Below are 23128 nucleotides of genomic sequence, written 5' to 3'. Positions count from 1 at the left end.
GGAGCCACGCCAAATCAGATGTGAAGTGCTGCTTAACGAACCCGTCTCCCCGGGCCAGGGAACAGCCTGGTTCTCTCCACTCAGCAGTGCGATGTATTCGCACGGCGCTTTCACGCATGCACGCCATGTTGACATGGCGACAGGCGGCTCCTGGCACGGGAAGAGCGCCCTGTTGTTGATGGGGGAGCCTGCGGTGTAGACGCAGCAGCTGCACGTGAGAGAAAGGGGCATGGGTCACCAGACACAACCGGGCCCACAGGCACGAAGCACGCCTGGACCTGTCTGATCCAGGATCAGAATGGTCCATGATTATTCGAAACTTAACCACTGTTTGCTGAAACTCAAACCTGATCTCAAAAATTCTCTTGGCGGTAGTGGTATATCTCAATTTCTCTGCTCAGAGTTATCCAGCGTGCACAAGTTCGGAATCATCACAATGCGCAGAACTGCTTTGATGCTTTATATGCACCACGTTACTGCTTTAAAGAGAATTTGGTGAAAAAGTACTTTTAATCCAATTTGTAACCAGTAAAGGTTACAGTACGAGGGAAGTGGGCAAGTTCCACATATGTACTGACTTGCTTTCTGGAACTGCTGGCGTTTTTTTTTTAATGAACGCAACTTCTGGACCAGCATGTGTGCGCATGCATGGGAACAGAATCTAGCATCTAGATTCCGTTTCTATAAGTCACTGTCCCAGGTGAGCAGCCTGTCCTCACCTGCCATCCTGGTCGGTGGTCCATCTCACAGAGCCGCCCGTAGGTTTGGTCTCGTACCAGATCCTGAGGACACAAGGGAACGTACACGGGGAGCAAACCCCCGTCTTCCTGATCTGCAGACTCCACCGGTCCGTGCGGAAGAGGAGGGGCTCCGCGTGGCTGGCAGCACAGGCACGGCTACACTGGAGATACATGTCCTGCTGTTGTTTCCATCTGGATGAAGGAACAGAGATCAGTCTCTGTACTACAGCGGATGAAGAATGCAGCCCGGAGGCCAAGGGCACCTGGTCTCCATCCAGAACATCCCATAGCCCAACTACACTGGACATGTCCACCTCCTCCACCGCTGACACCAGCAGGTCGCAGCAGTCTAGTATCAAGGTGAAGGCCTCGCTGTCATGGGCCCATGGCGTTTTACTTGCGTCACACTGGCCTTTTTCACATTTTTCCGCTCCTGCAAGCAACACTGCGTCTTCGGGTGCACGTGGGACAGCAGCAGAACACCTGGCTTCTTCACCACCTGCGACAGGTGGAGGGCGTTGATCTCCATCTCCAGGGTGGGATGAGGTAAGAGAGAGTGGCTCTTCTAATCCGCCTGCTCCTCTAGCAGGCTCAAGGAACAGTACGATGTTACCACCAATGACCTTCCTCTGGAAGGAAACAGTGAGGTCCAGTACATAGTGCCTGACCAACATATGACTCGTGTTGGCTCTCAATGGCAGGTCATCTTTATTAGGGTCCAGATCAGGTGGGTTAGACTCCATGTAAAATGGATATTTTGTTTGTTTGTTGAGGGCAGGGATCAGGATTTTATGTCAGTATACATACAGTGTAACCTCCTAATGGTCAGTAAAGTTCAACATGTCCATGCCACATTATAATAACCTGAAATCCAGAAGTAATAACACTTTATTAATTTCATGTTTACAGGTTGCAGAACAGGTTTAGCGCTGTCAAGATGCACCTAAAACAATTTACAATACGTCAATCTGAGAATAACAAATTTAATCGACATACAGAAGTTCTAGAAACTCTAACAGGAAACTCAGTCAAGACGACTAAAGATCGGTTTTCCCCAAAAGATAAACACTCCTTTAGATTAATGTCTTAGTCACACACACGTTACATGTGAAAGCCATGCGGTACGTTTCCAACTTATTGCAGATCCCGTGATCTACAAACCGCAGGCTATGAATAAGCGGATCAGCGCAGAAAAGAGTCTGTAGTGCTCCCACACACCTTAACGTAGCTGCCATATACGTGTAGACTAAATCCAGATAAAAGGTATACAGTTTAGCGTACGGTCGCCGTAGCAGCTTCTCTTCCACAAACCGCTGGACTACAGAGTCCAGGAGGCACCCAGCACGCCGTCGCATGTTTAACTTCGTCATCAGAGCGCGCCGTAGACGCAGAGGCGTCCAGCATGGCTGCGTTGCTCCTCTCGCCACGTGTTTGCTGCCCGAGCGCTGTCGTCTCAGCGAAAGCGTGCACGGCGGGCGGCGATAGCTTTTTGTTTTGGAGCTGGAAAATTACAACTTGGAAGGTCTTGTAATTGCCAGAAGGTCTTTATTGATTTCGCGAGCACTGATGCACCTAAAGAACAGCCGTTTAAAGCCATTGATTTTTCAGTGTTACGAGCAGCAACACGTGTAACAGAAAATGATGCGATACTGGTTACAGCTTTCGAGGAGACAGGACAGCCATCTGTGATGGGACAATGTGTGTAACTATAGCATCATGGTGATAGCTTTGCACAGGAAAATAAAGACCTACACGAAGTATACATTTACAGCTAATAAAATATATAGAAAATGGCAGACAATGCACACCTTCTTAACTGATCCTCTATGCTTAATCTTTTGAAATTGTGTTCTCCCCCCCCATCTAACTGACTCACTGGAGCAAGCATAAAATATCTAGTTTTCTATAAATAAAGCAAAAATATATACATTTATTCATATATTTCTACTTAAAAAAATATTACAAACTTTGTTAACCTTCAAAATAGACAGTGTGTTCCAAAACAATATTTTCATTTCTACATCTGACTTTAGACTTTACAAAATTCAACTGCATTAGATCAGACAGTGACATCTAATGACATCAAGGCTTAGAGCATCCAACACTGCCAAGAGTTCTGTTTCAGTGGAAAGTTTTATGTGCAACTGAGGATGCAACTTATGCAAAAGTCCAACTGGTTCAGTTTTGGTAGTTGCTAGAGAACACTACTTATGCTGGAATGATGTTACAATAATATTCACTGATTAAATAAAAACAAAGTTATAAATGGACTAGATTTGACACCATGTTTTATGGGCTTCAAATTTATGGTACATGTCAACATAATTGCTTGGTGTTGATTAGTTTACAAATTAGCCAACTACCAATGTGTCAGCCAGGTTGAAATCTGCTGAAATCGTGCCCCAAAAATGGCTAGTTTGATATCGAGCTAAGATGGATAAGAGGTACAAAAAAACAAACCAGAAGATCATGGAAGGATGGGCTAAAATGCTCCGTATGAAGCATCGCTCCGATTGTCTGGATATTAACCTGTAACATATGCAACATTCTCAAGCATCTTTAATACTGTGCGGGAACCCAGCCATAGGAACATCAGCGGAGCTGCGCGTTTCCTCGAAGCGACGGGATTCTCTCCCCCTGCTGACTTCCCCCGGAGACTGCGGTCTCATGACATCATGAACTCTCCTCCGGAGTCCGGCGGAAACTGTGCCGTTTGATGGAGTCCCTGTTTCAAACAGATGGGGGGGGGAGTACAAGGCTTTGAAAGGGCAGCTAGCGCTCTGTGATCAAAACAATGGCTCTCTTGAAAGGGAACCCAGATGACTCTGAACTCTTGCTTCAGGAACTGCGCTCTACCAACCGCGTCCGTGTGCGGTGGACGTACACCGGTTTGTGGCACGGCTCCGTTAAGCCAAACCAGCTAGCTAGGACTACTGTAATACCTGCTGGACGTAGCAAAAGTAAGTTCTCTATCTACAGCCTTAGCAATAGCACAGGCTACAACAGCGTCCTTAGCAACGACAGGCCGAGGCGCTCGGTGATTCGACGAGCGAGCCATACCTGTTCTCCATCCGGGGCTTGACGAGGGGCTTGTAGAGCTCAGGGATTTTCCTCTCCAGCATGGGCCTCAGATTCTCCCTCAGCTTGTTGTAGTTCTTCTTCAGCTCCTGCTGGTACTCCTTCTGGTCGGACGCGATCAGGTGCTTGTTCTTCTCGACCGCCTCGCCGCACCTGCACCAAACATAAGCGCTCGCCATGAACTTCGACCCTGCGGCGAGGCCGGCGCATTTCCGCCTGGCCCTGGCCACGAGAAACCCGAGGCCCCAGAAAGCGGAGCAGGCAGGGGAGGGGATTTTGACTGACAGAGGAAACGAAAGGGTCTTTCCTGGTATTTCAGTTACTGAATGGCCATTTAGAGCTGCAGCTACAAAATGAAGGATGGCTAAGGGGAGAAAATAAACAACAACAACGGTAACACACTACGCTCAAATTTGGAACATGGCAGCATGTGCTGAAATAGTGACAGCAGATTTACTTGTATCCAAATGGTCTTACCACTGGGATACCCGTGTTTCTACAAGGGCTTAAAGAGATGTAAAGAAAACCACACAATTCAAAACCAACGACCCACAGGCAACTTGAGCACAAACCGATATTGTTCAGAGACTCAGTTGTGTGCAAACATCAAATGTGAAAAATGCTTTGGACACTGATTTAAGGCTAAGGTTAAAGGTTAGACGGGAAACCTCTCGGGGTGACCACTTATCTGGAAACCTTTAAAAACCCCATGAATGCAGCTACTGTGTTCTGCATGGCGGCTTATCCGTGATTTCCAGCCTCACACATGCAGACTCTGGTCCAGCCTGTGCCCATGGAGACCGTAACGTTCAGCAAATAACGTGGCTTATACCGTAAGGAGTCGTGCCATCTTGGATGGATTATGTAAGAAAATAATCATTTTTGAAATTCCAGTAAACAATTGTCAGTTTACTGGTAATCAAGGCATGGGTTCCCACAAGTGCTTTTCCAGAATGAAAGCCACCTTCAAGAGTTGACCTGAAACATTCCCTAAACATTCTCCAAACTTCCATTATGTCCAGCAAAAAAAATCCCCGCAGCATTCTGAAGTTTGTTTATTTAGTGTTTCAGTTAAGGATAATGTAAATCAAATGTAGCTCACTGACATTAAACACCAGCTTGGTCCCATTTTTGCAAACAGAAAAAACCCTTCTATTAACATCTTTAGCCGTCTTAAGAAATGTACAAGAGGAAAAAAATAAATAAATAAAAATAAATCTAATCGTTCACCTGAACAAAGGGGGGGGGGGGGGGAAAAAGTCAATTGTTTATATCGCTCGTCTTAAATGCCACACTCACCGTAGGAGGAACTCTTTGAAACACAGACGTAGCTTGTTGTGGTGACGGTAGAGCTTGGGGTCTGCAGGGATTTCATTCAGGAAGACCTGGGCCACCTCCAGCGGTCCCTGAACATGCACGGACGGTGAGAGGAGAAGGGATCTCTTGCTCACTAGCTCGCTCACTCACAGCACAAGGAGAAAAATGAATGCTCTGCACATCGAAGGCCACAAGGTAAAGTCAACACAGAAGGGAGAGATCATGAATAGGGCTTTGTCTAAGGGATGGCCCCTCTGGGCCAGGCAGTGGAGGACTCGAGCTGCACTTCCTATGTAGTCCCTCCAACTGGCATTCATCATGTAACCACAGCCATCTCCTCAGGATTTTGGAGACATTCGCCACAGTAAACTCCCCATGATTGGTGTTGTAAACTGTTATTCTACAGCGCTGGCTGGCCCCAGAAAGGCAGTATCGCTGTAAAACCTTTCAGACGGACTTACGTGGCTTACGTCACTGTAATGCATCGTGCTTATATTACTGCTGCTTTCCTGAGATGAAAATGGAGATATTTCCTGAGAGGAAGGAAAGTTTTCCCATCACGCAAAGGAAGGGGGGTGTGGTGCTGAGGAACGGACGAGGAGCTCGGACCTGGTTGACGGTGGCCGTCACGGATCCCTGCAAGACCATCTGCAGCATCTTGGCGTCAGGCGTCTCTTTGTGCGTGGCGATCGCCAGCTCACGGGTCTTCTTCTGCATGTCCTCGATAGCCACCTCGATCGGGGTGAGGTCGAACTGCCGTACAGGCGACAGGGGCGAGACGTCAGAAGGGGCGTCCCCCGCCCCCACAAAACAGCAAACACAAAGCATACGTCTGCCATATTAACCTAAAGACCACTTTGGCGCTTCGGCAGCGGGCCGGGCGAGGGCGCCCGCGTGGAGGAAGCTTTGCGTTTACCTCCTCTTTCTGAATGACGTTGATCCGCGTCTTGATGTAGGGGAAGGCGTGCATGGTGGTGAGGATGGTCTTCCTCTTGTACTGCTCATTCAGCTCGCCGCGCGGACGGCCGCTCTTCGTGAACGGCGTGGTGTACATGAAGCGCCGCAGGTTGAAGCTCTTCTCAAAGTTGGTCATGCGGTCCTTCATTTCGTAGTCGTCGAAGTAGGGCTCCACGTAGGTGATCTGAATGTATGCCTGGTTCAGAAATGACACCCTTAGGGTCAGCTAAGGACAGGGATGAAGGAACCTTAAGGGGAAATTCTGCGAATAAGTAGCTTTCTGCAGCTGAGGGTGCAGATTTAGAAAGAGAGAACCTTCCTTTTTATGAAACCCTAATTAGATATTGATTGTGTTTCAATTAGCTCAGTTTTAAATTCGCATTACATCTTGTGTCAAGTACCTTGTTAGCATTCAGTTTGTTTTTGTCGACAGGTGTGGAATCCTTTATCATTTCCAGAACGCCATCTCCCAAACACTGGCTATAAAAATTCTTCAGAAAACAATACAAAAATACATTTCATGTTTTATATTCTAATACAAAAGTTCTACAGGTGTACAGTTACATCTGAAGAATTCATTGATTTGGTGCGTGTCATTTGACACCTGGACTGTGTATCCAGGCTTACCTCCAGTCTGTGGGAGATCTCAGGCAGATGTGTGATTCCTGGCTCTTTATAAATAAACTCCCGCTCATCCAGATCCCCAAATTTAGAGCCAAAGAATGCCACCCGGAAATACGTCCCAAACATCCTCTTGTGACCCTGAGACAAAACACAAACAATGAACTCTGAGTTCCGAGTGACCGCCTAATGAACCAGCGTCGTGTTCAGCTGTATTCGGTTTACCTTGTGAACGATGTTGTCGAAGGCTCTCTTCAGATTGTCGTGCGTGGTCGCCAGTTTCCGGAAGTCTCTATGGGCCTCCAGTATGGGGATGATGATCTTGTACACCTCGTTCACTGCTTCGTATAACCCGCCCTGTCAACAAATGATGGCGGGTGACAACGCAGCATATAAAGTAGGCATGATTTAGCCAGATCAGCTTTCAGGAACACAAAGAGAATGAAACATCTAACAAAGCAGATCAAGCGCTACCACCTGCTGTGTTGGAGGGCATATATTCTGAAGATTCATGCTATTCTGACTCACGTTACTGAAGAGCTCTGCGGCCTGCTCCAGCAGTGCCACCAGCCCGTTCTCCGTGAAGTAGCATCCCGAGCAGACTCCGTCCTCGTCCGGTGACAAGATATCATCCGACACGGCGGACTCCTCTAGCACGTTCGCGGAAATGTTCTGTCACAGGGAGATCACCTTTAGTTATTCCTGCTGCTCTGGCATTTTAAATGCACTGTATTCTGAAAGGAAAGCCTTGCAAAAATAAATAAATAAATAAATTTCAAACAAACAAATAAATAAAATAAAGCCTCTACAGATTAACCAAAACAGCCGATCTTTTCATTTGTTCGTTTCTTGAGCACGTAAACGTGCCTAACCCTTAGCTCCCCCTTGTGGACAGGGGTGGCAATGGAAGTGATGAAACTTGCTGGAGTTTGCATAACAATATTCATAGTTTGAGTTGTAGAGCTGAAAAAGTCTGCATCTCGCTGAATTTCACACGCAAAAGTCAAGTGAAGGAAACATTCATATGTTCAACAGCTCAACTTTTGCGGAGGTTATGGGAAGTTCAGCAGTGAGGGCTGCAAAAGTCATTTTGTAATATTTTACAACAACCTGTCAGTTGTGAGATGCTTCTTGACTGGTGCCTCAGTTCATGTCATCTAATATCTAAAGCACACAGACAGCATCTGAACAGTTTTGTGTCCGACACCACATCTCTGCTGATCCAAGCTCCTCTCCTCAAAGCCGCTCGACCGCAGCAGAAAAGCGAACACCACCGAGCTGCCTGTGACCACGCGCGACGTCCCTTATGGTCTGCCCTACAGAACCCACATGCTTGCACCGCCGCACGCCACGAGCTCATGGTTTTCCACGCGGAATGTCTGCTCGTGTGGATCTCATTCCTGTGACATAAGGTACACTTTTTGGCCATGGTTTGGGAGCGAGTGTGTGTCCTGCCAGACGCGTCACTCACTTGGAAGGTGACGCTACCCACAGGAAGGTACTTGTGGTCCTCCAGCATGCTGAGGTACTCGGCCACGAGAGCAGCGGCATGCACCAGACACATGGCTGACTCCGTGAAGCACTTCCTCCCGTTGTGCTTCTCCGCCATGTTCTGGAGCCAGGTCAGCCGCAGGTCCGGCGATGTCTGGTAGTTCTTGGCGATCCTGCCGTGAAGGGGCGGAGGTGGAGGTGGGGGTGGTGGGTGGGATCACACAGAAGGTCATGGTCAGAGACTTCGCCAAAAAAAAAAAAATAAATAAAATAATCATCGGTCGGAATGCAACGGACCGATTCAGAGCAGCCACATGGTTTCCACGGCGAGGCAGAATACAGTAGACAAAACAGCAGAAGCCACAGGTAAATGGTAAGTGAGGAGGAAACCACAGCACAGGAAGGCCAGTAAAGCCGGGGGGGGGGCATACTCAATCACACACATGAGGGAGGGAGTCTCACACAGCTATGTGAGGAAGTGAATGAGGGAGGGAGGTTTTGAGGGTTGTGCCTCTCCGTTTCACACATGCATTTTCTACCTGTACATAAGGTCCATGAGCATCTCAGGGTCTTCTTGGAACTCCTTCATTTTGACGGTATCCAAGAGAATGCTGTTCAAGTTCTTCAGAAGTTCATCCACCTGAGAAACAGGCACAGCACAGCAGTGTGTACTGGGGCATAACAGTTCAGAGTGACCCAACACATTCTGTTTCCCAGTGTGCAAAGCAACACCCTGCCAACACTGAACTCCGACAGCAGTTTTCTCACGACAGGTTAGACCACAAACCTGGGACCTACATTCCTGCGACCCTGAGGTCACTGCCTGATCCGAGGCTTAGGAACAGCCCGGAGTGCCAGGAATGCGCACCGGCAGCGGGGGCCATACCTGCGCGGGAAGCTGCGTGGCCTGCATCTCACTGTCCTCTTCAGCGTAGGAGAGAATGGTCCGGAAAGAGCGGCGCAGATACTCCTCCCGCACGTCCGAGGATTTGCCCACCAGGGACGCCAGAGACATGGTCACCTGCATCTTCACCCGGGAGAAGTTCTGCTCGGGGTTGAAGGGGGTAGCAAAATAATGCACATCACACGCAGCACGTAAATTAGCACATGAAGCCTCCGGACAGCGTGTATCTGCAGAAGAGAGACGGAACCCCCCAGTTCCCGACAAATCTGACTGACTATATTTGGGGAAATCTTCTCAGTGTCAGCCTCGGTCTCTTGGGTGCTTGACTAGTTTGCACTGAGGGGCAATTCCGAGCTGACTCGCAGGGGGCCCGAGAACAAAACATGGCGCCGCACCAATCAGAGCTCGTCGTCGTGGGACCGGCTCATTGATCCCAGGGCAGGCCCGCACAGCTGGGACTGCCAAGAGGCCATCAGTCTCGCCAGGCTCTAGGAAAGCTCAAAATTATCCCCCCATTAACTCGGACATAATTGCCAATGGATCACGTCGATGGCACCATCATGGTAAATCGACTGCATGTGCGGGGCACCTTGAGACAAGCCATGTCGATACTGGGGAGGGGACGTCTTTTGTTAGTCTTTAAACGCAGTCCCTCGGTGTGAGGGTGAGGTCTGCTGTGTGAGGATACGAAGCAGCGGGACGGATTAAAAGCGTGCGGGTGGTCACGCACAGCGACCGGCGGGACGTTTTCAGAAGTTATAACGACGACGGCCAGAGCAGCTCAGGCAGACTGGGAATGGGCGAGTGCCATCCTAAAGATGAATGAGAAAGCAAACAAGACGACCATCTGCTGAGGGGGTGTGTGTGTGTGTGTGTGTGTGTGTGTGAGAGGTTGAGTGGATAGACATAATCCATCCATCAGTGTGCACCGGAAGAGAGATGAGCCCAGAGACACAAACCCAACCCAAACATGGCGGCGTTAATGGAGACATGTGAGGCATGATGCTTCTGTGCAGATGCATGTGTGTGACAGACTCCCTGAAGCCCCAGTTAGGAGCAACTCAACTGTCAGGCCAGCTTTGGCTAGCGCAGCTCCAGAAGAACATCAGTAGTCTTGCTGATTAGAGATTCGAGCTCATACTGAGAATTTTTAGCGAACGATAAGGACATCGAGAATCTTTAGACCACTTGCATGATGAGGTAGAGGGTAGCGCCAGTGTGCGAGTGCGCAAGTATCTTACACTGGCCGAGCTGAAGCTGTATCTCATGATGAGGTAGAGGGTAGCGCCAGTGTGCGAGTGCGCAAGTATCTTACACTGGCCGAGCTGAAGCTGTATCTCATGACGAGGTAGAGGGTAGCGCCAGTGTGCGAGTGCGCAAGTATCTTACACTGGCCGAGCTGAAGCTGTATCTCATGACGAGGTAGAGGGTAGCGCCAGTGTGCGAGTGCGCAAGTATCTTACACTGGCCGAGCTGAAGCTGTATCTCATGACGAGGTAGAGGGTAGCGCCAGTGTGCGAGTGCGCAAGTATCTTACACTGGCCGAGCTGAAGCTGTATCTCATGATGAGGTAGAGGGTAGCGCCAGTGTGCGAGTGCGCAAGTATCTTACACTGGCCGAGCTGAAGCTGTATCTCATGACGAGGTAGAGGGTAGCGCAGGCCTGACTCCTGTTGCTGTCCACACAGCTGCTGCAGTACTGGAGCACTTTCTGGCAGAGGTCTGCACACTGCTCCGCCTCCTCCTCGAACAGCACGTCCCCAAACTGCCACACAGCCAATCAGAGACCAGAATGCAAAGGCACTGTTCACACAAACCACCATCAGTAGCTGCTCAGCCTGCATCAACAAAAGATGGCTACGGATCCTCCGTTCTGCGCGTTAAAGGGAGTGACGTGGCGGCCCTGGCGCTACCTTCACGATGAGCGCGCGGATGGTGCTGAAACAGTGGCTGAGATAAGTGCTGCTCTGGTTACACGTCAGCGAGTGCAGCAGGACCCGCAGGACTCCGCCCACAGCATTGTCCTTACAGTCGCCTAGTGCCACCGCCTGGGACACACACACACACACACACGCACTTTATACTGACCCATGTACTACTGTAGGTAAATACTGTGCTGACCAGTAACCCGCCTCTCATCACCTGCACTATGGTCTCCAGCAGGTCAAGAACTATCAGGTTGGCCTCTGTGGCCAGATTCCCACCAATTATGGCTTCCTGGTCCAGCTCCGCCTTGGATCTGAGGGAACACAGCACAGAGGAAAATGTTTCGCTGCGTCTCGGCCCGCTCCGGCCCCGAAGCGCCGCGTTTCGGGTTGGGTCCAAGCACCCGATGGCACGCACTTGTCCTGCCTGTCGTTGGTCTGACGCCACTGGGTGAGGTCTTTCCTCCAGCGCAGGTTCTCCCTCTGGCCAAGAGTCCGGTCATTTGCTGAGAACAGCGAACGAGAGAGAAAAAGAGAGAAAATTAAGACATCCCCACCACTGGGCTCGAGAAAGCAACTCAGTAAAAGTAAGTCAGCACTCCCTCAAATGGAAACCGACTTCTTCTAGACAAGAACACCTCCTCCCACACGCCACGGTCTCTGCGGAGCAATCATTTTTATGGCTGGTTCCGTATCCGTGCACCTCTACATTATTCATTAGTTTGCCCGGAAGCCGAGCGGCAGAGCGATTCCTGTGGCTGAGGGTGGAGGCAGCAGGAGAGGAGCACCTACCTCCTACACGCTTCATCATCTCCCCTCGGGCTCCCATGCCTCCTAACAGCGCCTCCTCCAGGCGAGCTTTGGCCTGCTGGGACTTTTGTAGCGCCTGTGTGCTCACCTTATCGGAGCTCTGCTTTCCCTGCGCGCGCGCACACACAAATATCTTACACATTTGCACGTGCATCACACGTACATCACACGTGCACGCACGAACACCCACATGAGGGGGAAAAAACGAAAAGGCCCATCCCGGCGGATGAGCGGAGGGATGTGTGGGAGCTTTGCCCCGGAGCGGCTTACCCTGTATTCCAAGCAGGAGACGCAGATGGTGAGCAGCTCGAGGAGGCGGCCCAGCTGGGCGGGGGGCGTGTCTGCCAGCCAGCGCTGCACCAGGCCCTGCTCGGCGTTCTTCATCACCCACAGGAAGCAAGCCAGCAGGCTGCGGCTGGCCTCCGCCGTCAGGGTGCTGCAGCTCTTACCCGACTGGAGGAGGGATGGGGCAGACGTTACAGAGGGTGTGAATTACACACCAGACCGTTTCTGGTGAGGCATAGATGCACAGGGACAGAACTAGGTGGAACTGATGAACACAGAGGTCTGTGAATGATGAACATACATTAAGGCCATTCTGGAAGTTGCGTGGAAATATGTGGAAAAGTGTTTTAAAGTTACCGGAGGCGTTCTGAATAAGCTCAAATCAAGAGGTGAAATCTTGAATCTCCTTACCACGGAAGCCATAGACACCATTGCATTCCTTGCCAAGGTGTTGAATGGGTTTCCTGCAATCGCCATGGCAACAGAGTGATTGATGGGAGGGATGTTTTCAAAGTCTTCCTCCGGACCGCCGGCCTTTCCCTTGCTGCCCCGCGAGTCCGACACTGCACAAAGGACACAGACAGGTACGCACAAGTGTGAACGGCGTGGAGGGTTTGCGACTTAAGCCGCCGCTGGTCGGAATGAAACTGAGGGGCCACCTGTGAAGTCCAGGTAGTTGATGGAGTCGATGATGATGCCCACTAGGGGGAGGTAGAGAGCAGCGATCTTGGTCCTGACCTCTGGCTTTGAACACCGAGCGTCCAGGTCATGAGCGCACAGCAGGCTGTACGTGGCATTGATGGCCTTACGCTGCACTTTGCCTCTACACACACACACACACACACACACACACACACACACACACACACACACACGTTCTCACTCTTGGCAACAATGAAGAGCAGATTAAATTACTACTAAAAAAGACTGGCTTCAGAGGTAACGAGGGATATTTCGTGTCCGGTAACATCCTGTAAATTCTAAAGATAAACTTGACAGTGGAGTAATCCGCCGGCCTCCATCCTGCTGGACTGACCCGTCCGACTCCGTGTCCAGAGCGGCGCTGAGCTCGGTCAGGATCAGACCCGTCAGGTAGTGTTGCTGCTTGAACTCCTGAGACAGGTCAAACATGGCCACAAGCTTCTGGTCCTGCAGACTGCATGAACTGGAGGTCTGCTCACAGAAGCCATGTTTGGAGACAGGCACGCACACGCACACGCACACGCAATGAGGTAGGGAGTATGTGGTAAATGTGAAAGTTAAGAGGAGTATGACCTGGGAAATATTTGATGTTGCTGCAGGCAGCCATTATGAAAATACCATCTTCACACGCAAGTTAGGTATTCTTGTAGGAACACATTAAAAAGCTTTCTTTAAATGTATTAATTTTTTTTAGCAACAAGGCACAATTTTTCTGGTGCCTTTTTTCCATGCTTTCATCCCCGTCATCCCGTCTGGCCAAAAAAAATAAAGCTGCTAATATTAAGCGGTGAGAGGGTGCCTAGGATTCATTTGAAGATGGCCTTTTCACAGTGGCTGCACCTTAAAATAACAACTACTGCCCACAACAGTGAATACTCCAGCTTCCAAAAAAAACCCTAGCTCTGCACTGTGCTAACAGCAAGAGTGCCGTCTAACACCCAGGGGGCGGAGCTTGCTGACCTGTGAGGTAACGGAGGGGCTGGGCGAAGCGGGCGCAGAGGCAGGGCTGCTGAAGTACAGGCTCAGGTTCAGGTAGTGCTCGTGACTGCAGAGAACCCTGAGGAACTCCAGCCTCATGCTGATCAGGGTCGCCATGGAGACGCTCTTGGCCGACATCTGCGGCGGGGGAGCACAGAGCGGGAGGCGGAGTCACTGGCGGAGCACCGCGGTCACGGCTGATCACGGTTAAAACGCGGCGGAGTGGCAGGGAGAACTCACCTGGTTGCAGTAGTTCCTCACCAGGTTGAACACAAACCCTCGGTCCATGAGGGACATGAGGTCATAGAGGAAGAAAGCCAGGCTGATGTTCACCTTCTCCGCCTGCTCCAGCTCCTGCCGGCGGGAAAAAGAAAACGTTACGCTTTGACGGTCCGTCTGAAGGCTGAGCACCTTGAGGGCCAGTTGCCTTCTCCACAATCAATCATTCTGGTGACTAGCGACTCCAGCACAGTGGGACGGAAAGGCCGAGCGCGGGTCCCAGTCCTGACCTTTTGCTGCTTCACCAGGATGGTGCCGATTTCGGCCGTCACCACGTTCACTATGGTGGTGATGTCGTCCTTGAAGCGGTCGGAAAAGCGGCTCTTCCGGGGGATTCCCCGCTTGTCCATCTGAGACACGTATTGCGCCATGCTCTTTACCTACATCACGCCGACGCAGGACACAGGACACACAGACACTTTAAATACCAAGACTCATTAGCAGCTTAGCAATATCTCTCAAAATTCAATTAAAAAAAGGCGCTGTATAAATTGAACTTAATAATAATATTGATTTAGGTCCAACGTTATCTGATCATTAGACTGATTCGTAGGTCCCTCACACCATCTAGTCTCACTACCCTCTCACCAGGAGCTCAAAGAAGAACCAGGCGTATTTGTAGACGTTCTCTCTGCACACCCCAGTGCTGACCACCATCTGAAGAGCGAGCTCTTCGTGAAATTGCTGCAAAAGATCCACATACAGATACACGTCACCCCTACTTCGGAACTAACCAATCCGAACCATAAACTCCAAAGAAGACACATTTGTCTGTTTTGTTTTGGTTTTTTTTTCCCCTCCTCCACTGTTAAAATTTGTGTGGAATCTTCATGATGCACGAAGCAGCCTAAAATGACCTGGAATAAAAACCCCAGTCCACTGGCGGATGATAACTTAGAAATGGTTTCCCCTTCTCCTATAAAAGTTGCCATTTTGGAGGAGATGTGAGTTTATCTTTTGACAGGTCATGAGCACAGTGGCCGTTACCTTTCTGCCGGAGTGGCGCAGTGTGCTGGGGGAACTCTGAGTGTGGCTGGAAGCGTCAACAAAAATGGACATCCTACTGGGGTGGCCCGAGCCCTGAGGAAATTCACAACACAGTTATGGAAAAAAGAAGCGGTGTGTGTGTGTGTGTGTGTGTGTGTGTGTGTGTGTGTTCTGTGCTCACAAGGCAAAAAAAAAACCTCAAAATAAAAAAAACCTCAAAATACGCCAAAATTTGTATTTTGGTTACTGAGGTTGAGGTAAGGTTATGTTTATGAGTAAACATGACATTATTTAAATATTGCAGGACACAAATTAGTGGAAATAATCCACAGAGACAGTTTCGTGTGTGTGTGTGTGTGTGTGTGTGTGTGTGTGTGTGTGTGAAATAACCCAGAGACAACAGCATGACACCAGTGTGTGTGTGCAATAACCCACAGAGACAGAAGGCTATGACTCATGTGTCTGTGTGTATGTGTAAAATAGCCCACAGAGAGAGTAGCCTGTGACTCGTGTGTGTGTGTGTGTGTGTGTGTGTGTGTGTGTGTGTGCTTGCACCTTCCCAACCATTATGTCCTTGACCTCTGTATCCTCGGTGCTGTGCGGCACGGGGATGTCGGGGTTACTGCTGGAGCGGATGCGGGATTGCAGAAGCATGTTGCCCACGGACGTGGCTGTCGCCCGCCCCATGGTGCTGTACTTGGCCTCCTGGTGCAACACCCCCTGGCCTGTGAACATGGCAGCGAAACTCAAGCCTTGGCTGCCACACAAGCTCCCAAAATGTGCTTCCTTATGCAGGACAGACTCTGTGCAAGGCCAGCGTTGTGTCACTACCCATCCAAGATCCTCACCTGTGCTGAAAACTTCGAGGGGAGTGTCCGGCAGCCGGAACACGAAGTAGAGGTAGGTTGCTAGGAGACAGTTCCTGCCCTGCTGGTCCTTGGCCAGCTCTTGGCTGCTGTGCAGGCTGTTGACGACAGACACCACGGACTCGAAGGCTATCTGGGCCAAGTTTGCTATGAGGAAACGCACAGAAAGGGCAGAATGGGTCAGGCTGGAGAGTTAAAGAGCACAGAAAATGCTTTTGCTTAAGTAATTAGCGGAACAGTTCACTCGTGACGGAACCCCATGGATGTCTAATCGCCTTCAAAATGTTAGTAATATAACAAGTGCTGGGCTTCCCCAGAGGATGGCAATTAACTGAGCTGCCAGCTGACTTCCAGCCACGTCCTTTTGAATGATACAGCTGAGGTTTGGGAGATAACTGGGAGGAATGATTTTAAGGGGCCTCGTACTGCTTCTTTGCGGACATTGCCGTTGGTTTGTTGTCGCATCGTCCTTTCCCAATCACCCAAGCTACAGGGCGTGGACTATAAAGGGGGAGGGAGGCACCGGAATGAACCACCAATCAGAGCGGCACGGTGGCGCCGTCGCTGATCGGCGAGGGCAGCTCACCTGTCTGCCCGGCGATGACCATGGGCTGCATGATGAGGTGGAAAAGCTTGTCGAGGACGAGGTGCAGGAAGAGGACGAGAGGCTCGAGTGCCGCAGCCGACAGGGATATGATGCTGAGCTTTAGCTCGTGCTCCAGCTTGTGTTCCGGCACCTTCTCTTCGCCCACGCGGATGGGGAACATGGCCTTGCCCTCCAGGGCGTGGCACAGCGCAAAGAAGCGCTCCAGGTAGCTGTCCTGCACGCAGGGAGACCACAGTTTGGGGTGAGAGACAGTCAACAAATGCCCGCTTTTTTTGGAGAAAAACGGCACCGTTACATTTTCAGGAAAAGAAATGTATGCCAAAAAAAAAAAAAAAAGGAACCATTAGTGCGTTTTACAAAGCTACATTTAAAAGCAACTGAAAGTGAACAACCATTTCTTTTTGATTATAAAAACAAAGTTATGAATGTTTGTTTGTGTGTGTGTGAGACGTACCTGCGTATGGACTGAAGACACAGCCTGAAGTTCCAGACTAAACAGCCCCTTGTGACTCTCCATCCACTTGACGGGCGGCACCTGGGGTGGGAGTTTCTGCGCAGGGAGAGAGAGGAGACATGTTCAGACCATCCTCACGTGTTCCGAGGGGTGGGGGGGTCCCCACACGAACAGGCACCATTACCTCCGGGGAGTGCAGGGAGTAGTTGAGCGGGAGACGGTCCTGGACTATAGGAAGGCAGCACTGTCCCACCTGTAGCCTCTCGTTGCTCAGGATGGGAAGCCACTGCAGGCGAGACACAACACAACCCTCACTCACACCGCGAGGCACACGGGCAGCGGGTGGAAACGGACGAGGCGGGCCACGAGACGCACCGAGTAGCCGATGAGCGTCTCGGGGCTGGCACTCTGGCTCTGCCTGGCCTGGCAGCTGACGTGGATGAACGTGAAGAGAAGGTGGTGGCGCTCGGTGAGCCGAGCGGGAAGCCGGATCTTCACCTCCTCGTAGAAGTCCGGGGACCTGCGGACATGCGGCAGGCTGTGTAAACCAGGGCGCCGCAGCAGGGGAGATCAGCGGAGCAGGTGTTGGGGAGCAGCCTTACTTGTTGTGGTACGTGACTGGGGTGTAGGTCTCCGATACAAACTCTGGACCATTCGATTTCCCAAATATAACCTCGAAGGAGAAACAAATGCATGAAAAATTAGGACTGGCTTCTCCCAACCATTTATTCCCAGTTAGGCAGAATTCAAGCGGATATACACAGTCTCTTATATGTGGATATGCGTGCCTCTATGGGCTGTTGGTACAACTGCACAGGGCACGTTTTGTATGAGGACAAGCTCACGTGAGGCATGTGAGTGTGTGCGCACGTGTGTAATGAGCTCACGGGCAAGGCACTGCTGGCCTCCTCGCCGTTCATGAACTGTATTTTCACAGTAATGTTCCTGGCGGACGCCAGGCGACTGCCGATATTCAGCCTCTGGGGATAAACGTACAGCAGGTTCCTGAACACACAGGGGGCGACAGTGGACATGGCAGTGCATGCATTAGCCCAAAGCGGCATCTGCGTCATGTGACTCGCTCACGGAAGGCACGCAGAACAAAGCCGACCACCCCTGCACCGGAACCTTTCAACACTAGATGGTGTCACACACCCATAATTCAACACTACAGACATCGGTTTTTTGTCATAGCATTTGTGGATTATATTTTGCTGTGGAAAAGGATATCTTTTTGTTTATCTGGCCATTTAGTCCAGATCCAGGGACTACACCCATGAAATTAAGAGGACCTGACAATTTTCCTTTGGGTATTATATCAGAGTTTAAACCAAGGTTACTGGCATCACAGGGATGCTTCTATCAACACTGGAATCTAGCAGTGCAGACAGAGTTTAGTTTTGCTCCAGAGGCACAGCACAGCCTTTAAAGGCAGGGCCATACAGCGGGACAGGGATTATATGGGAACTGACCGGTATATGCAGTGAGGGACGTAGACGTCACTCGAAGGGAACTCCAGCACCTCTTTGATGGGCCGTACGATTTTCTCCGGCACGGGCTTTATGGGGATGATCTCAGGGGACAGACACGCAGCCACCGTGTCCGGAGCTGGCGTCACGTCCAGCTTGACAGAGCCTGCCACGAGGCAAAATAGCCAGAAGCAAAGAGCAACATGAGTGCCACCTTCAGGAACAACTCCATTCGATTGGTCATTTTAGCAGAAAGCTAGAGCCGTGTTGTGTTGGGGAGGATCCAGAGGATGGACTGACTGGAGGTGGAAGTCACCTGATATGGTCTTGACCCTCCGCTGGATATTGGACGTCCGCTTAAGGTCAGCGAGAACTTTAAATAAGTCCTCATCACTGAGTCGTTCACCTTCCTGCAAAGAGCCACAGAATGGGCAGCCTGCTCTCAGAACACCAATACACAAACGGGCCTCACACGCACACGTTCACCGTTCCTCTCAGAACAAGACACAATACACAAAATCTCTCTTCTGCACTGTAATAATGGAGATGTTAAATGAACCTTCTCTGTGATTTAGGAGAACTAAGACATACAAAATGTAAAATGACAAAGACCTGATCAGTTGCGCCATCATGGGTACTCTGTGGCATCTGCCCAATGTGAATAATGTGCCCCAAGGTTGTCTCAAGGTGATGTGGAAAATGCTTTGCAAAATATTCCTGTTTTTCCTAAAGGATTTCGTGAGGTCTTTATGGCCCTTGACATCTGCCATAAAATGCAATGGACCCCAGGGACCGCCGGCACCGGGCCAACCACAGACCGGCGCCAGACTCAACCCGCCGTCCCAGACAGCTGGCCAGGGGTCTGACCTGTTTGAAGAAGTTGGTGATGGTTATGATGCCAGGTTTGAAACTGGACAGGTTGTATTGGTCCTCCAGAATGCTGAACCTCTCCGAATTGCGTCTAGGGAGGTAAGCCTTCTTGTCCGTATTGGTCCTGCCTGGCTCAAAGCACACAGAACACACACATCCATACCCTGGAAGTAAATAAAGCAACTCACTAACCTGGCATACGGCGTATAACCCGATATACTGTGTTTAATACTTCAAAACACAGACAGGCCGGACGATTTTACAACGCTGCAGAATAACGAGGTCAGCTCCTACCTCGGTATGGATGACACCACCTAGAAATACTTTTACACACCGACGCGTGTAAACTGTGGTCTAGGCGGCCTTCCCGGGCTTTGGGTCCGTTACCGTTAACGCTGTCCGAGTCGGTGGTGTCTCGGTCCAGCGTGACTGTGCTGATGGCGCTCATGATGTTAATGGTGGCGAAGGCGAACGGCATCCTGTACTGGCCCAGCCGCTGGCAGGAGCTCTCCGCCTGACTCCTCAGCTTCTCCAGCTTCTCCTTGTTCTAAGGGAGAGGAGCGCAGGGGGTGAGAGGAGCTGAGGAGTGGAGAGAGGAGGCGTGCAGGAGGGCACAGTGGGCCATGGCCTTCACGGCAGTCTGCACCTTCGTTGTGTCGCTCTCCTTCATGGTCATGTAGGGCTCAGCGCACTCGCTGATGTCTCCCTGCTGCAGGACTTTTTCGATCTGACACACACACACACACACACACACACACACACACACACACACACAATCGTCACCACCCTCCTTCTCGGCATTATACCCATCACACCAACGTCTGCGCTGCAGTTATGTGGCACTCCCAGCACAGAGCAGTTATGCAGCCACGGGGCCATATCTTCCCCAGGGCCAGTGAGGGCAAATGTGCATGGTTACCTTAATGACCAGGTAGATGTCTGGAGAGGGGTAGGAGATGGAGAAGATGGCAGCTCTTGCTGTTGTGGAGCTGTCTGTGTGAGGGGTGTGGCCACGCAGGAAGCTCTTCATTTGGTCCGAGTTCAGATCACAGTGGAAGTTCTCCGAAATCTGACAAAATGTTATCCCATTAATATTTCCCTACTCTGCAATCTGTGGTCTCTCGACCACATAACACGGTGCTGTTGGATCGTAGTGGCCTGCTACAGCTGTGCACGCGAGAACGGCAGGCTTATAGGTTCGTACCCTGAGAAGGCTCCCAGTCCTGGTGCTGAAGTGCTGACTTGTCTCAGGGGGCTTTTAAACTCACTTACCCTCATGAAATACCCATGAACCAAACATGAGACCTGCACAGTAACCCGCAGTAGTTCCACCTTTGCATTACTTGCAATCAACTGTGTTATGTAAACTACACACTAGATTCAGAATGCAGAGCCAAAGGGCATCTCACGTGGGTCTTTGATTGTTTCTGGATTCATTTCTTTGAGTGATCATATATACATTCCTCTGTATTTGTTGCCAGTCACCCCTGCTTCGACGCTCTCAACTCAAGATGTGAACTCTTAAATCAGTATACACTTCCATGTGTATAAATCATCACCGCCATTGCTCAAGTGCTGTTTGAGCATCATGGGAATGTTAAATGAGGCTACTGCCCGCAAGTTCGCCTCGGGGCCTCTGCATGCAGTATAAATCAGGCTCCATCCCCCAGCTCTGTCACCAGTGTCCTCGAGTGCAGGGACCACGGAATGTCCAGAGTGACCTCATGCTCCGCATTCTGGTCAAAACTGCATATTAACCTTCTTCAGTCAAGGCTCAGGGGGGTTAACGTAGTGCTTTAGAAAATATCGGTCTAATATGACATCTGCTGCTAATATATTTGATGCGGACTGGTGCGAAGCACTTGGGAAGAGGACTCGCTAGTCCACATGTGCCAGCAGAGTCATTTCCAAATGCAGCAATCGACCGATCGCCGCAAATCAAATAACGCAATTTATGAAATTGGAGTCAAGAAGCTTCAGTGTTGTGCTCGTAGCTCGCATAGAATCAAGCTTACAGCCCTTTAAAGGAAACTGCATTCTCCCACCAATCTGCCGCCGTCTCAGTACTGCGCCCTCAATGGCAGAGCGGCTAATGAGAGCATCTGGCTCTCGCGCCGCTCCACAGCTGGTCCCATGCGCAAACCGCCGAGACCGGGGCGAGCTAATCCACGCTGGATGACTCATATAGAGAACAGCACAGCCGCCACCCCGCCAACGCCTGCGCAAGCTTCGCCGGTCGCTCGATGTCAAGCAGCAACTGACCTTCTTCTTCTCCTTCAGGTCGTACAGGGCCATGGTGGCGAATATCGGCTCGATCTCAATCTCAAACCTGAGGAACACAAAAGGATGGAGGTACAGTAACAAACTTAAAACACCCGAGTGGCATGCAGATCCACTAGTGTCCAGTTGCCCATAAATGTAAAGAACACTGTATAAATGCTTCAAGTAGGTGGTGATATAATGTATAATATTGCCCTGATTTTTAGAAATTCTTTCTGTACTATATTTCTGCAAAATTTAATATATATAACCAAATATATATTAAAATAATACATGTGGCAGAGGAGTAACCCCAAACACCGGTGAAGAAATTCCAACAGAGCGTCCAAAACCTTATCCTCCTTAACCCTGTGATTTGAGGTATTAGCTCAGTTTGAATGCTTGGAGTCAGAAGCTCCAATTATGGAGAATCGGGGGATTACTTGATGCTGAGACATCGCACTAGTATCCTGTGGCCCATGTGCTCCTTCGGACAGTCTGGGATCGGACGGATCTCCACTGCGTCCTCCTGGAGATGGAAAGAATCATCTCAGTCCAGTTCGAACCTTAGACGACTGACTGCTGCGCTCTTTCCATATGTGAAAACTCCACGTCAGCGCTCCCTGTGCTCCGACCCAGAGGGACGGTGGCGGCTCGGCGCTCACCTCGTCCGAGGGCGGGTAGAGGGCGAAGAGCTCGGGTTGGCGGTTTGCGTGTCTGCTTTCCAGGTTGAAGCGGTCGAGTTCCTCGGGGCTGCTGAAGCGAAGGAGGCAGTCCAGGCGAGGGTCCGGCTGCAGCGCCCGCAGATCGAAGTCCGAGGAGGAGAGGGTGTTCCGGGCGCCCTCGTCATCACACAGCACCGTCAGGGACGGGGACTTCACCTGAGGGGCAGGGACGAAAACAGAGCCTCGTCTTACAGCTTTACAACAAGCGAAAATATGTTTGGGCCAGTTAATACAATAAAACCAAAATTCCTCCCAGAAAAAGCCTGTTGCAACCATCAGGAGGTGCGTTCTCCAAACGGACCATGGTGCCTTCCTGCTTCTGCGAGGTCATGACAACCATACCGATAGTATCGAGGTTTCAGTGCTACAGGACCATCTGACAAACTTCCGCACTCAACTGGTTCAGCCCAGACTTGAGGTGCCAGCCAGGCCTGTTGCTACCCGACTAGCTTGCTAATAAAGCCCAGAGTAGACGTAAAGGCCCTTCAGGGTCTCTTAAGATGCTCCGCGGGCCTGGTGTTCCCGCAGACTCCGAAACCAGGCTCAGGAAAAATCCAGCCTTCTAAACAAACCTCTTTGGTTTGAGTCATTTAGACTTGGCAAGCTAGGGCCGGATCAGATCTACCAGGAGACAGCAACTGAATGACTGACTGCTCATTCCTTTTGTCCTTGGCCTGGGGAAACCAGAGGGTGGCACAGAGCCAAGATATGGGGGGGGGGGGGGGTCCCTTTCGGTCCGCCTCTTCACTCTCCGGTCTTTTCTTCTGCCTGCAGCGCTTCTCTTTGCTGAATTCTTTATTTATCA

At 50.6% G+C, this 23128-nt stretch overlaps 2 protein-coding genes across 4 annotated transcripts in view; both read right to left on the bottom strand.

The window, feature by feature from the left end:
- aopep (aminopeptidase O (putative)) overlaps positions 1–2047 on the bottom strand; it is a 52671-nt gene extending 50624 nt beyond the window's left edge. Inside the window, exons 1-3 of the mRNA XM_027031766.2 lie at positions 1959–2047; positions 720–1604; positions 42–208 (exon numbers count right to left, since the gene is read on the bottom strand). Of these exons, the coding sequence (XP_026887567.2) occupies positions 42–208; positions 720–1483 (931 nt within the window). The 5' untranslated portion in view covers positions 1484–1604; positions 1959–2047. The remainder of the gene's footprint in view (positions 1–41; positions 209–719; positions 1605–1958) is intronic.
- The window catches only part of dock8 (dedicator of cytokinesis 8), a 30703-nt gene continuing 9185 nt past the window's right edge, over positions 1611–23128 (bottom strand). The window contains exons 6-48 of one of the 3 annotated variants that reach the window (XM_035521882.1): positions 22264–22479; positions 22042–22127; positions 21602–21668; positions 20259–20408; positions 19986–20066; positions 19727–19886; positions 19337–19467; positions 18786–18879; positions 18473–18635; positions 17888–18005; positions 17603–17673; positions 17376–17520; positions 17185–17286; positions 17001–17096; positions 16526–16760; positions 15922–16086; positions 15629–15798; positions 15074–15166; positions 14675–14770; positions 14317–14466; positions 14048–14161; positions 13790–13945; positions 13164–13300; positions 12787–12950; positions 12539–12690; positions 12113–12295; positions 11825–11951; positions 11451–11538; positions 11250–11346; positions 11021–11155; positions 10720–10872; positions 9091–9249; positions 8744–8844; positions 8185–8377; positions 7242–7385; positions 6939–7070; positions 6720–6854; positions 6494–6583; positions 6052–6288; positions 5745–5888; positions 5118–5224; positions 3801–3971; positions 1611–3465 (exon numbers count right to left, since the gene is read on the bottom strand). In XM_035521882.1, coding sequence (XP_035377775.1) covers positions 3414–3465; positions 3801–3971; positions 5118–5224; positions 5745–5888; positions 6052–6288; positions 6494–6583; positions 6720–6854; positions 6939–7070; positions 7242–7385; positions 8185–8377; positions 8744–8844; positions 9091–9249; positions 10720–10872; positions 11021–11155; positions 11250–11346; positions 11451–11538; positions 11825–11951; positions 12113–12295; positions 12539–12690; positions 12787–12950; positions 13164–13300; positions 13790–13945; positions 14048–14161; positions 14317–14466; positions 14675–14770; positions 15074–15166; positions 15629–15798; positions 15922–16086; positions 16526–16760; positions 17001–17096; positions 17185–17286; positions 17376–17520; positions 17603–17673; positions 17888–18005; positions 18473–18635; positions 18786–18879; positions 19337–19467; positions 19727–19886; positions 19986–20066; positions 20259–20408; positions 21602–21668; positions 22042–22127; positions 22264–22479 — 5760 coding nt within the window. In that variant the 3' untranslated portion in view covers positions 1611–3413. The remainder of the gene's footprint in view (positions 3466–3800; positions 3972–5117; positions 5225–5744; positions 5889–6051; positions 6289–6493; positions 6584–6719; positions 6855–6938; positions 7071–7241; positions 7386–8184; positions 8378–8743; positions 8845–9090; positions 9250–10719; positions 10873–11020; positions 11156–11249; positions 11347–11450; positions 11539–11824; positions 11952–12112; positions 12296–12538; positions 12691–12786; positions 12951–13163; positions 13301–13789; positions 13946–14047; positions 14162–14316; positions 14467–14674; positions 14771–15073; positions 15167–15628; positions 15799–15921; positions 16087–16525; positions 16761–17000; positions 17097–17184; positions 17287–17375; positions 17521–17602; positions 17674–17887; positions 18006–18472; positions 18636–18785; positions 18880–19336; positions 19468–19726; positions 19887–19985; positions 20067–20258; positions 20409–21601; positions 21669–22041; positions 22128–22263; positions 22480–23128) is intronic. The other 2 variants (XM_035521884.1, XM_035521885.1) reach the window with 2 other exon arrangements.

The sequence above is a fragment of the Electrophorus electricus genome, chromosome 23 (assembly GCF_013358815.1).
Source record: "Electrophorus electricus isolate fEleEle1 chromosome 23, fEleEle1.pri, whole genome shotgun sequence".
Taxonomy (NCBI): domain Eukaryota; kingdom Metazoa; phylum Chordata; class Actinopteri; order Gymnotiformes; family Gymnotidae; genus Electrophorus; species Electrophorus electricus.
This window is presented reverse-complemented; position numbering and strand designations above follow the sequence as displayed.